The sequence below is a fragment of the Hordeum vulgare genome, chromosome 6H, assembly GCF_904849725.1.
Source record: "Hordeum vulgare subsp. vulgare chromosome 6H, MorexV3_pseudomolecules_assembly, whole genome shotgun sequence".
In the NCBI taxonomy this organism is placed as follows: Eukaryota; Viridiplantae; Streptophyta; class Magnoliopsida; order Poales; family Poaceae; genus Hordeum; species Hordeum vulgare.
The window spans coordinates 127,946,130-127,960,735 of record NC_058523.1 but is presented as its reverse complement, the minus strand read 5'-3'; the positions used below and the strand labels follow the sequence as shown (position 1 = coordinate 127,960,735).

General features: G+C 40.8%; 1 protein-coding gene across 1 annotated transcript in view; it reads left to right on the top strand.

Moving 5' to 3' along the window:
- LOC123405390 (3beta-hydroxysteroid-dehydrogenase/decarboxylase-like) overlaps positions 1 to 7,596 on the top strand; it is a 36,324-nt gene extending 28,728 nt beyond the window's left edge. Inside the window, exons 4-9 of the mRNA XM_045099096.1 lie at positions 3,972 to 4,130; positions 4,897 to 5,019; positions 5,101 to 5,180; positions 5,871 to 6,075; positions 6,179 to 6,256; positions 7,259 to 7,596. Coding sequence (XP_044955031.1) covers positions 3,972 to 4,130; positions 4,897 to 5,019; positions 5,101 to 5,180; positions 5,871 to 6,075; positions 6,179 to 6,226 — 615 coding nt within the window. The 3' untranslated portion in view covers positions 6,227 to 6,256; positions 7,259 to 7,596. The remainder of the gene's footprint in view (positions 1 to 3,971; positions 4,131 to 4,896; positions 5,020 to 5,100; positions 5,181 to 5,870; positions 6,076 to 6,178; positions 6,257 to 7,258) is intronic.
- Positions 7,597 to 14,606: the final 7,010 nt, after the last annotated feature.

The window sequence follows — 14,606 nt, the reverse complement described above, 5'->3', positions numbered from 1 at the left end:
TTTGTGTTGATAGCATGTAACTAATAGTATCATGCAAGTCTTGCATGGGTGGAAAATAACATTCAGTATGTCGGTAAGTAAGTTGCCATAACTAGAGGATACCTCGTGTGTTGTAGGAATTGGTTAATGAAAATTTAGGTTGTTAGCATGAAAACAAAAATAAAAATACATATGACCTATTAGATTTTATTATGTATAGTTGTAACAATATTTATTGATATAAGTAGAATAACTCAATGGAAAACATTTTGTCATGCATGATTGAATGTTGTGGCGGGACTTTTCCCGTGCATGCTTGCATGTTGATGTGCGGCCTTATCCCATTCATAATTGCATGGTGTGGTGGCATGCTTATATGTCGAGATAAATAACTTAGCGGGGATGACTCTCTTAGGTATATAGTTTCTGATAAGTAACTTAGTGAGGCAGCACACAAATGAAACCAATTATTAACAAAAAAAATACAAGCACGTACATCATATGAAGATGTACATGCGAGTTTTTTCTTCCGAATTTTAACTTTAAAACATGACTATTAGTTTTGAAAATTCAGGGACCCAATGCACTTGGGGGTAAAAATGCCTCTCTAAGCAAGATACAAATTTGTTCCATATTTTATGAGAAGCAAGTACTAGGGTGAATCATGAATCATATGAGTGCTCAACCGAAGAGTTACTTTGTTAGGTAAGACTACAGAAATATAGTGCATCACTAGAAAGGGACAAAGAACAAAGAGGTGTTTCCCTCGTGGTGGGCAAGATATGTGTGTGTGTGTGTGGGGGGGGTAGTGAGGAGCTAAGAAGTTTGCTCCTGGCTTGTTCCCTTACAAATATTTTTTTGCGGTACCATTACAAATATTTGTGGCAAGGGTAATAATTATTGTGGGTGATATTGTGAAAACAGAGAAAGAGGAGGAGAATCAGATTAGTAAGACCACTTTTCGTAACATTTTCCCTTTTCCCATTTTCCTATTTTTACTTTCTTTAATAAATTCCTTTCCTTATTTTATTTATGTTGGGAAACATAGTAGGAAACATAAAAATCGGTCTATGGATCAAGATCCAAGGATCTCTATGAACATGCATACGAGGTCAAATAAGGTTGTTGCCATATTTGACTTGCGGTGGAAGAAGAGTTGGTGTAGATCGTTAAGTCCCTCAAACCATCACACAAGCAGTCCCTCAAAAAAATATAAAAATAACAATATCTCTATGGATTCCACACGTACGAGATCAACGATCCAGCAGTGCTTCGTTGTCCAAAGCTAGGCGTAGGTCGTGTGGGAGGAAAAGAAATTGTACGCGCCTAATTTGTTTGTTAGATCATTTAGTGATAAATAAATGATAAAAAAGAGAGTTCACACCTCAATGCCGACAACAATGACCTGGCAAGTACAGTCGAGTTGATGCCAAACGTTTTCAAATCTTACCCGCCATGTCCATTCTTGCACGCTACTAGATAAAAATTCTTATTGGATGAGAGAGAGTCAATATGATATTGGTGTGGGTTCTACCAACTAAACAAAGATGCTTTTTATCTCATGAACAACGTATAATGATAGATGCTTCTTTGGCACACATACCTCCCATAGCTGGCCCTTTTCATCCACTCCTTCATCCGCGGATTGTCATTGTCGATGCCTAGCTATTTAGTATGAAAGGTGTTGATCTTGGAGAACTATAAGAGGGAAATTAGCCTTGCAACATTCTTGTACTTTTTTGGAGAGAGAGAGAGAGGGGGGGAGATGGAGAGGGAGAGGGAGAGGGAGAGGGAGAGGGAGAGGGAGGGAGGGAGGGAGGAGGGGGAGGTAGTGGGAGGGGGAGGGGGAGGGATGGAGGAGTGGGAGGGTGGAGAGAGGAAGGGATGGAGGGATGGAGCGAGAGAGAGAGAGAGAGGGAGGGAGGGAGAGGGAGAGGGAGAGGGAGAGGGAGCCCGAAGTTGCAATAGAAACTTGTGTCTGAATAGGGTTGCCCCTTGCATATATGTATTAATATAGGAGGGGGCTAGCCAACTTCGATGAGGGGAACTCCTCCCTTGGGGCGTCGGGCAAGGAGGACGAGTCATCCTCGAACTCCCATCCTCCCTAGCCTGTGGCACAATCCAATTGGGGAACCACCCTTATTAGGCCTCTAGGCCCATATAGTTGCCCCCTAGTAGAGTTTATCCTATTTGGGAAGATCATGGCATCTTGAATAATCTAAGGGGGGGGGGGGGGTCTCCCGGTAAATAAAAAATCTCTCCTATATTATTATTAGGTCCTATCGATTTTTTCCAGCTTCCTCGTTTTCTCCGAAATGCGTCTGATTTTCAAAAACAATTATGGTTGTCTCTCGAAACAATTTCTATTATGTCCAAACTTTTCGGTAATATTTTCTCAAACTCCTAACTCCAATAGTACTCAAGAGATCATAAACTCTTAAACGTGCAACCCTCCAAGTTCGGTATATAGATATGACTAAAATACTTTGCAATCAATGATCAATAAGAGGACCATGGACATATCCCTATTTACCCATATGCTCACACAAATCTTTATTGAGTTAACCTATAGCTACAATATGATATTACTTTTTCTCTGTGGTACTTTACAAAACTTGAGGTGAGATATTTCGCCATCCCGTGAGTCAAACACATGATCACTATGGAAGTCTCCTCGTTATGGGGTTTGTTTTCCTTTCCGGTTATCGTGTTTCAGGATCCCTGTGACCAAGTCATGTTGTGTGTGGCTGAATGATGATTGGTGTTGTCATACTAAGAGGGGCCTAAGAATATCTCTCCGTCTTTGGAGGAGCGAAATCCCAAACTTTAGCTATCTAGTCACCCATCTTACATTTATGATGGTTGACGTTATAACAACCCACGGTGCATTGCTAATATGGAGTGACTCAATAATCTCATGATCTAAGGATTTTTTGCATATGTTATCTTTCCCGTGTTATGGACTATACACTTGTGACGATATCACCTCTTAGTACAACATACAACTTGGATCAATTCAACAAGAGATCTTCCAACATTGTGCCTTCAATATTGTCGGCATCGTTGTTACACTTAACTATGCCCATGACCAGGAAAACATAACCATCATGCAACACTTGAGCTAGTTCTAGAGGAAAGACTAGGAACTGTGTTTTACCGTTTACAACCCTACATGTGCTCATTAGTTTTCCTCTGAACCTTGAGAGAACCATATCACTTATAGTATATAATTTAAATATTAATTATAAACCTCAAAATAAATAATACTCCAATATTATTGCCTCTAGGAAAGATTTCCAACAGTTTAATGTATTTTATTATTTTTATTTCATTTATAAGTTTTTTATTTTCTCCACCAACACAAAATTTGGTACCATTGCAAAATACCTAGGGATGCTATTTTCAGAAAAATTCTAGCCAACCCTATTCATTGGTCTATACAGCTTATTTACCTACAAATTATTTTTCCATAAATTCAACTATTCAAATATTCTATGTTGTTTTACACAATGTTCAGCTAACAACTTTCCATGTTCATGTGTATGTATGATTTATTTCCTAATAGTATTTCATTTATGTGAGGACACTTTCATGTCAAAGAAATGAGTATTTTCTGTTGATATTTCCTTCATTCATAATATTTTCATCTAGTTGAAAATCACAAATTGTTGGTATATTTATGATATATCAAAAAAATCTCCATAGATTGTAGATCATATATGTAACGACTATTGTGAGGTAAAGTAGAAATGAGAGACAGAGAGAGAGAGAGAGAGATAGGTCACACCTTTTGCATGGTATCTCATTTTAAAATTTGATCATTCCTATTTTTATGCAGTCCATCTGTAGGTACCATTGAGAATTTTTATTTCGCCCATCCAAAAATTGTTTATTTGGTTAGCACTTTTATCATTTCTCTGCTTACACAAGTTTGCATACTTTAGGTGAAGTATATGCTTTGGCTAACTATATTGTGGTTTGTTTGCAATTAGTTTCCCAACGCATACTTACATACGAAGGCAAAAGCTGAGAAGCTAGTAATGAGGGCGAACACAAATGGTGGCCTTCTCACTTGTTGTATACGTCCTAGTTCCATTTTTGGTCCTGGTGGTATAATAGTGCCAAATTTAGTTCGTTATGCAGCAACGATGGTAAGTATATGTATATATAGCATGCAAATATAATCATATCAAAAAATGAGTGTATATTTTTTGTTGCTAATAGGGTATAACACCCCCCTTGTCGAACCCACCAAAATGATGTGGTAATGATGATTTTGAGATGTACATATTTTATATATTTATATTATGGATCACCGCACTTTTCGTGATCAATTAATTTAGTCAAATAATGATTGTATGAGAACCAAATAGACCTCCATTGACCTTTGTTTAGATATTTGAGAGTATCAAGTTGACATTATAAAGATCTGAAATGCGATATGATACAATAATATGATGAGAACATTCACACAACTCAAATATTGGAGTGATGCTAGATCTAGGATTTATATAGCCCACTTTGGTAGTCACATATATTCATAGCAAGAAAAAGGAAAGTTTCATATTTGATATGTTTTTCCTCACATAATTATTATATTAAATTATTAGGTTGTCTTATATCCTCCCATATTGTTATTATGATAGACATGGGCGTGGCTCACAAAGTGCAACTTTGGTTATAATTTCCTTGTAACTATGGTGTGAAAACCAAAAAGTATGCTCGGGTGCACCAACTCCAACCCTAGAGCTAATCGACCAAACTTGTGAACTTGTGGCATGTGCTATATACTGATGCACTTGTATCAACCCATACCATAATTTAATTAGCGTATATCCTTGAATAAACATCTCGTATTTGGAATGAAACTTGTTGCCATGTACTTTAAAGCGCCTAACCGATTGTACATTCTTGTAGTTCATTATTGGTGATGGCAAGAACGATGATGATTTTGTGTATGTCGACAATGTGGCGCATGGTCATGTTTGTGCCGAGAGAACTCTCTCTACAAAAGAGGGTGCAATGACTATTGGAGGCAAAGTGTGTATTTTTATCTTTTGAAATTCCAAATTATTTAATGATTATCATAATGATGTTGGTGATATCATTTATCTTTCCTAGGCGTACTTTATAACAAATACAGAGCCAATGAATTTGTGGGACTTTTATTTTATGGTTTTGGAAGAACTTGGGTATAAAAGGTAATCTTTCCTTAATCTTTTAAGGATAAAAAATGGGTGCCTTTCTTAGATTTGAATTTTATCTTGTTTTTGAAAAAAGGCAACCCCACCTATATATGTTGGTGCACTCATGTAGTCCCTTAGCAATAAAATTTATGCCATGACATTTTTGCAAGGAATTTCGTATTATTGGAAAACATGAATGTGCCGTGGTTTACATCTAAAAGTTCACACGAATCAAAAGGCGCATTGTCCTCCACATGTGATTGTACATGTTCCTATATGTACACAAGTCTATAGAGAATTTTATGGACGTAATGTAACTAGTCTTGTTTACATGTAGTGTGTTTTAGTTTATCTATAAAAACACGTTGGTTCTTTGCTTGTTACACTCATACGTGTGATTTGCCGTGTATAAAAGACTGAATACATCATAAGTGAAAGTTTCTCTTGAGATATTGTTTATTGTGAGTTGTTTCTACTATGCCTCTCGTTTTGCCTTTTTAGTAAATAGCCACAAGTACTAAGTAAATAATCAATAGTTTTTTTACCTATATACCATGCCTCATAGTTTCGGTTTAATAAGTTATATACACTTTAAGTAAGGTCGATTGATGTCATTTCATGCTAGAGAGGAAGATATCTATTTTTTAGTATGATCACAAATTGGAATAAAGCATATAAATAACTTACCATATTATGATGCAACAGGACCAAAATAAGAATATCTTCCCATCTTCTAGTGCCAATAGCATATGTGCTAGATTGGAGCTACAACAAAATATTATCTCACTATGGAATGTCTGAACCTCCTATGCTCACACCGACGAATATTAAGTACTTGACATTGAACAGAACATTCAATTGCAACAAAGCTACTCAAGAACTTGGTTACAAACCGATCATCTCCCTCCAGGTTGTTACTACAACACGATTTTGATGGGCTTGATTTTCTTTTTTGGTATTTAGTATTTAATTATACGAATATGTTGATACTTATCTATGTATTTAAATGTTAGGAGGGTGTCAAGAAAACTATTGAGCACTATCATGACTTAAGAGCGTGAGATATGCACAATGATCTCGAAAATATAAAGGTACGAAACGGAATTAACATGTATCTCCTTCCCTCTTGGCAATATTGTAACAACATGGTACCAACCCCACCCAGTGATGCCACTACACAACATATTAAAGTATCAATCAATAATATATAAATTGCATGATTTTTGTAGGTGAAACCCAATACTTGAGGGTTTGCTAGAAAAATTGCAAAATTCTTAACGTGAATTGCCATCCAATTGTTTTGTTCATATTTTAATTGTTATGCACAGTTAATATGAAAAGTTCCTTGTTGATGCATCCGAATACTAAGATGTTAAATGTGGACATTTCTTGTGTGCACGTGGTCGAAAATTCATTTTTGATGAACAAAGTATACATTCTTTAGAATTCAATTGACTGTACTAAGTTGCATCATATCAAATCACTAAGTTGAATCATATCACATGAGGTAACTACCATGTATATATTTATGTATAATCTTGCAATAAATTTGCATAAATAAAAAATGTTAGGAATTACACATCAAATGATTGTTCATCACTATTATCCCTCACAAGATATAACATAACCATGTTATGCATGTAAAAATAGTGTTCCAACATATACACTGCAATGACCTATATGAAACCATACACGAATTCAATTTGTTCACTTGTATTGTTAGGCTACTTTGGTGGTACTAATCGATACATTAGAGCAACACTATTTATTATAAAATGGTATAAGAAAATGTGAAACGTGATGATATAACTCCATAAAAATAACATTATGTTGATCTTGTGTATAAATCTCATGGAAGGGTCTCATGTGAGGCTTTTGCTCTATTCAAAGTCCTTTTGAATATAATTTTATCTATCGTTTCATGTACTAAAAATCCAAGTGTTCACCACTCACTTGTTTCCTTGCTAGTAAATAGAGTATAATCATGTAGTAATAAATAATACATGGTGTTTTTCTTGAACTCTTTGAAACTAGGTCTTGTTTCTATATTTTTAATGAGTTGGACCTACTTAGCTTCCATTATTCTTCATCAGTTGGCCCATCATTGGGGAAAAAGCAATGGATTGAGCAACTATGGTGAATTGTTATGCGTTAGTGTGCCTATTTTCTTGTTTTTCTTCCTTCTCGTGTGGATCACGATGTTGGTTGGTACCCAAAATAAACTTTGTATGTCAGTTTGACGCATGCAACGATGATGCCTTATGTTCCAGCAGGCTCTTCCATTATCGATGTCAGTTAGGACATGTAAATTTCTTAAGTGTTTTTCATTGCCTTGTGATTTTACCGGGACAAATATAGATGTTTCTTTCTATGAGTACTTAATCACGTGATATGTATAACGTGTTATTTAAAATAGTGTATTTGTATCAAACCTTGTGTTTTGACACTCGTGAGTAAGTTAACATAGCTCAAAAATTAGGACCAATTAAAACTCTTTCTGTGTGATGTGATGCTTGAACTGATTGCTGTTCGCTTGCTTCTTTGCTTGTGTTTTAAATCACAAACTTCCTCCTACTCTCTAGACTCATATTCTTGATGCAAACCCTTGCCCAATGACCATGCCATGTGTATAGTACCAAAAAATATTTTTATAAAATATTATTTTCACAAAAAAACATTTATTTAATTTAGCTTTTCAAAACCCCATGAATTGAGGTTTGTACTACAAGTCCTCAAATGAGGGAGGATGTTTTGCACCAAATATTTTATTTGGATACTATTATCAAAAAGACTTCCCAAAACCCCAAAATTATTATTTTAAAATCTGTTCACTATTTTATTTAAATACCCTTTTCTGAGGCAAAAAATGGTCATTTATAAAGGAAAAAATATTTTCTTTCTTCGAAAATATTTGAGAAAATTAAGGGAGACTCAATGGACATATATTGCCCATATATAAGAGTTTCAACATATGATCATATTCAAAATATAGGACAAACCCCTCAAAACCACTTCTGCCTATTTCAAGCGTTTGAAATACTTTCACGGGAATATTCTTAATAAATTCCACGAAAATTCTAGAGGTCACACATGCTATATGTGATGATCTTGCCAAGTTTCATATCAATCCAAGTTGATTTGCTTGACCAAAATACTAGAACCATCTTTGTCCAGAACCAAATTTTGAGCAAGTTTACATTGCAAGTTTATCCAATTGATCTCAAACTTTGTAGGACTGATCTAGACCACAAATAAGGAAGCTACACCAAGTTGTGCATCTCTGGGGATAGATTTTCCCAACTAAGTCTAGAGAAATCTCATGCTATCCATTTTTAGGGTTTTTCACATTGCCAACTTTGCTCAAACGAGCAGAAACTTGTGATCCCATTCATTCTTACCCATCAATTGATCTTGTTAAATCTCACTACAAGTTTGAATTTTTACCTTTTCAAAACAGCATCAAACACCTGGTGGTGATTTAGTAAAACTGCTTCTTTCACCCCTTCTACTATTCTCCTTCACTCCAAACTCTTACCACAAGCACACATTGTTATCTTTTACCCCGAGTAAGAAAATCCATCTCTAGTTCAATGATTGTGGTGGGTAAAAATCCCAATTACCTCTCTGGTTTACCAAGGCAGAGGCCTCTCTCCCTCTCCTTTCTATTTCTACCATTCTCCTCCTTTCTAAAGTATCCAAAGAGCATCCCCACTACCCCCAGGGAATAGAGGACATCCTTGGGAGTGCCCAAGACACGCAAAGCATGAAATGGCATGCCAAAAGGGTGCTCTAGAGCATGCTACAGTGCCCAGCCGCACTATAGCCAAAGCATCCCGATGCGCCCAGCAGATTGGGGAGGAGGGGCCTTGTCCCCCGTTTTCCCCTTGACGTCTGCAAACCTCCAAGAAGTCGGGCCCCTCCTATTTCTCTCTCTGGCGACTTCCATAGCATGTGTCGACACCGCTCGAACCGGCCAATAAGTGATCTCACACGCGCGACGTCCTGACGTGCTTCCCTTCCTCTCTCTCTCCTTCCCCCTAAAGTTAAAGCACGTCCACAAGGGCCCCAAACGCATCCCTCGAGTGCTCTCTCTCCCTCTGGCTATTGCCATGGCCTCTTCGGCGCAAGGCCACACGAGGGACCGTGGCCCGGCTATTTAAGACACTCCCAAGCCTCCTTTCCGCCTTGTCGCTTCCTCATCCTCCCAATCATGCCCTCGCTTCTCTTCCTCTCCATTTTGGTGCCCAGACGCTCGGGATTGAGCCGGAGCTCGCCGCTTCTAGCCGCCGATGTTTGCACGGTGAAAGCCCTCCCTGTTGCCCCTTCTTCCTCGATCTCGAGCCACCGCAACCTCGTGACCTATTCCCGTCTATTCTCTCTATTTGGTGCGTAGGGCAACCGAGGCCTTACCTTCCCAAAGCGTCACCGTCAGACTTCTCGCCACACGCAAACAAGGGCTCTCTAGCGTCCCTCTCCTCCAGCAGCCAACGTGCGCCTTGACACAGGTGTGCCACCCACTCATCGAATGGCCACATGAATCGCCGCCAGCGAGCACCTCCTCCTCCCTATCGCAAGGGGGGGGGGGACAGGTGGGCTCCACCTATCATCATCTCCGATGTCTCCCCTATCTCTCATACTGATCGGTCTGTCCCGCCAGTCAGGTTTAAACAGCCGTGCGCCGCACGCACCCCTCCGCCGTGGGCCATTTTCATCTGAGCCCGCTGGACTGGCGTCACTTTCAGCCCAGAAGGCATAGGTGGGTTTTTCTTTTTCCTATTTTATCAGAAAGTTGCAAAAATCCCCTAGTTTTAAATATTGGTCCAAATGCAAAGATTTCAAATCCTAAAATCTTCTGAAACCCTAAACTATTCAGTGGTGCCACTTCTGTAATTTTCAAGAGAGTTTTATCCATTGTTTTATTTAAAAACCTACTTTTGGATATTTTAAACACCTGCTAAAATGCTTTCTGACACTTTTTACACTTAAAAACCAAAATCCAATAATTTTTACCAAGCTTATAAGTATCCTACTATTTTACAAAAATGGCATGACATTTTTTAGGAAGACTTTATTTTCTTTGTTTTGCCTTGCTCCTAATTTTGCCCGTTAAATCGTGGTGGTAGATTGCGTTGTTGACGAAGAGCTTGGACTAGAAGACTTTGAAAACCCTGGAGACTTTGTTGAGCTAGGCAAGCAACCCTTTTACCATGACTATGAAACCCTTTTATGCATTTGATACGACCCTTTATTTCGTTGCATCCGAATCATCCTGAATCGATAACCACCTTGGTAGGTTGTCTCCGATGTTTCCTCATTGAGACTTGCACTAAGCATGACCCTACCTTCCTATGAGGGTTGTGTGTGTGGGAAGTAGTTAGGATGCTAGTAGTTGCTCCACAATGGGATGGGAATATGCATGGTGATGGAAAATTAATGATTTCAAAGACTTCTCGAGAACCCCGTCAGGTGCCACTAATTCCTGAGGGAAATGGTGTTGAGATTACGTGAGAACTTGAGAAAGAAGTGGTGTACCAAGGCAAGATGTGTGTGTTTTAAGAAACAAAGAGATTTAAGATTTGTCGACCGTCCCAACCTTATATGTACAACCATGATACCCCTTATGGGACGGGGCTTTGTTGATTACTATGGTTGGTACTAGTAGAGGGCCCACATTACTAGTGGCGGAAGTGACGTAGTCACTCTTGAGACGGGCTCGTGCCGGAAAGGACGACCATGGTGTGTTTTCACAGACACTGGCCAAACCATTGCGTGCCCTCGTTGATGATACTTGTGATGTACATCACGAGGGATGGCATCAAGGAGTTGAATCTTTGTTATTATTGTCATGTAAAAGGCATTGTTCGGGTACTTAACTCGAGTACGGAAAATTACCGCCTGTCGTGGATTGCCACGGAAGTTTCCCGAGTCTTGTGGGTAAAGTGTGCAACCTCTGGAGAGTGTAAAACTATTCGAGTAGCCATGTCCATGGTCAAGGATAGTTGGGTGGTGTTGCTTAAACTACATCCGATGTTTTCACAACTTGTGTGTGTGCGTGGGAGAGATGATGGTGTGACACTTGAGTTAAGTCAGATGAATTGGCATGGGAGGTGAACATGAGACGTTCAATCTCTCCCTAATAATAAAGCAAATAGGGTTTCTGGTCGTCCGTCGTGGCATTTTTGTAAATCAATCCCTAAGTTTTATTGCTTTTAACCCGCAGTCCTCCAATTAATGGGAAAAAACATTTCATCTTCATAGAAAGGCCCCTACTCCGGCTCTTCTTCTTGGTTGCGCGGGTTCTGCATCTCGGGTGCGCATCAGCGGCGGCCCATCGCCGTCGACCCGCTTCACTCCGGGGCAGCGACCGCCCCTCCCCTCCCCTCCTCCCCTCCCTCCCATCCTCATCCCCTCGCCGCCGGCCCCTCGGCATCCTCGGCATCGTCCCTTCTGGTCTGTATATTCAACCCGCGATGCATGCATGTTGGATTTCTAATCGGGTCAACGCGGTGGCTGGGTGCGGAGCTGCGATGGCGGCTGGAGTTGCAGGGGATGAATTCGTACGCGGCACGGGCTGGGCAGGCGGGCGGTGAGGCGTGGGTTGTCGGTGACGACAAGGAAGGCTAGAGCACGGCTTTCCGGGCAGATCCATGGCATCTATGACTCTGGGCAGAAAGGAGATAGGGAGGTGAGGGAGAGAAGGGAGAAATGATGGGTAGTGCGGCGGCCTAGCCAGGAACTCACCGGAGCCAGGCGACAGTGGATGGGAGTGGGAGACGAAGGGATCCAGTGCAGAGGCGTGGAGTCCTTGAATATTCAAACTGATCGTATTCTCTTTTTTATCCTGCAGGTGTTGTTCATCTACAGGAAGGAGACGAGGAAGGCGGCAACGCTGCCGGTCGTGTTGGTGAAACCAACCAGGGCAAGGGTGACGCAGCACAGGTGCCGCATCCACTCCGGCGAGTACGAATGAAGACTTGATCACCAGGTAATCCATTCATCTCCCCTCTTTTCCTACCTCCCTTCGATCTGGTCCTCATTCGCCATGTCCTACATGTAACGACCAAGATGCGGTCCTTTCCGATCTGGGGGTCGAGGCCCCCGAATAGGAAAGAAGCGCATCTAAGCGTTTCGCAAGCAAGTAACATAACACAAATAATAATACAAGTAGAAAATTCGGGATTCAACTGTCTTCTTATTAATAACTCAGAGTACATCACACATACAAACAAGGTAGTTCCGCTACGGACTACAAAACATGGAAATGCTATGCTAGCCTGCCTGCAGGCCCACGATCACGACCACGCCTCAGTCCTCTAGATAGTTCACGTAGAGGCGGTCTGTCTCCTCGTCGTACTGCCACGCCAGCTGGGTGCCGTTGGGATCATCTGTCTCTGGGGTACCTGTACCTGCTGGGAGTTTCGGAGGAATCCGTGAGCCACGGGGACTCAGCAATCTAAGACCTTAGTGCCAGAACTAGTCATGCTATTAGGTAGGGTAGGGGTGAAGTGTATCAGGCTGCAACATCCTATGCTTGATTAAGTGGCTAACTTACGCAAAGTAGAAGTGCAGGTGGTCTACACTAGCGGTCGGGATTACTTGATCACTAAGTGATCCTGAACACCTACCTACGACATTCATAACCCCACCGTGTTCCCGATCGAAGAGAGACCTTCGAAGGGACAGTCACGGTTACGCACACAGTTGGCAGTTTTATTAGTTTATGTTTAATTTCTCTAATACTGGATGTTAACAAAATATTCCAAGTTGCCACATAACCGCGGGCACGGCTTTCCGAAAGATTAAACCCTGCAGGGGTGCTCCAACTAGTCCATCACAAACGAACACAGGCCGCAAAGGCACCCTCTATCACGAATCTCGTGAACTCATCGGATTCCTTAGAGGAAAACCTCAACTCTTGGGAGAACCAAAGCTTCACTGGGATTCCTATACGCAAGATATACCGCTAAGGTAAGACAAGGCTAGCAGGACCTCCCGTCGTGTCGGCGACCCTCATAAGAGCCGCGTATCTCAGTCTCAGGACACGACGGATGAGCTAGACGTCGGGATGGCTAAACCTCTAGGTGACTTGTGGGGCCCCGGACATCGCTCAGGTGGGGCCAACACTCATGAGGAGCACTGGCCCTGGTTGTTGATTAAATTCCTGGGGGTAGCTATTCCCTATGCAGATTATTATGTGATTAGCAGATTAAAACCAAAGTTGGGTCCTGCCGGACAAGCCTTAACACTACACGATTTATCAAGGGGGTCCCCATAACAACCCCGAACGTGTTAGGAGCGATCGTTATGGAATCAAACACCGGTAACCGGTAACTAAGGCGACAATAACGGAACAAAGCACCCGGCAAAAGGCTAGGCATCCCGTCATTTACCAAGTATATAGGTGCATTAATTAAATAACAGAATTTAAGATAATGATATCAAAGCTCATGTTATCACATGAGTCAAAGCACCTGCAACTAGCAATGCTAACATTAGTAGCTAAGCAAAGCCTACTTAGCCATACAAGTTTTGCTAGGAAGGAGAACGGTGTTTGGGCTCATGGCATATGAAGAGGCAATTTAATTTCAGTGGTAGGCAGCGAGCAATACGACATGGAAACGAAAACTAGCATAACAAGTCTAGAGATGGAATCAAGGTCATATCATCTTGCCTGTGATATCCTCAGCTTGGAATGGTTCTGGATCATCCTGCACGTACTCTCCTGACTCCACGTATTCGTTCTCCAATCCCGGTGCTACCCAACATGATAATAACAACCAATGAACAGCATCACCACAAGATGCAAAAATCACATGATGCATGAGATGAAAATTGGGCATGCATCACTAATTCTATCACTAGCACAAGCAAATTAATCTACTGCAAGTTTCTGGACAGAACTGTACACTACGCTATTTTGACATGCATGAGAATGACATGAACATACGCGTCTCGTGAAAACAATGCAAAACCATATAAAGAACATTGCAAACGGAGCTACGGATCAACGGGAATCAACGATACAAGATATGAAGCTCTACGTGGAAGATTCAACACCACACCCACAATTGGCACATATCTGGTATTCCCAGGTTGCCAAGACATATAACAACCCAACATGAATGGATTGGAGCATGGAAGAACACCACAACATCAACTAAGCACACACATTGTTCAAAATGACTATACTACATAATCTGCCAGAATCTGCATCTTAGCTCTTTGGGAGCTACATGCAACATAGCTACAGGCCTCCAAACATGACAAATAACATATGTGGCTGTTTCCAACCAAGAACACTACAAGCACCAGAAAGAATCACAGCAAAAGGAATTAAACTCTAGAAGATACAAGGCCACAAACTTTCCCAAAACCATCAGATCTCAGGGACTTAGTGAAAATTCCTGCACCTGAGTTTCTGTCTCTGTTCTGAAGCTTTTT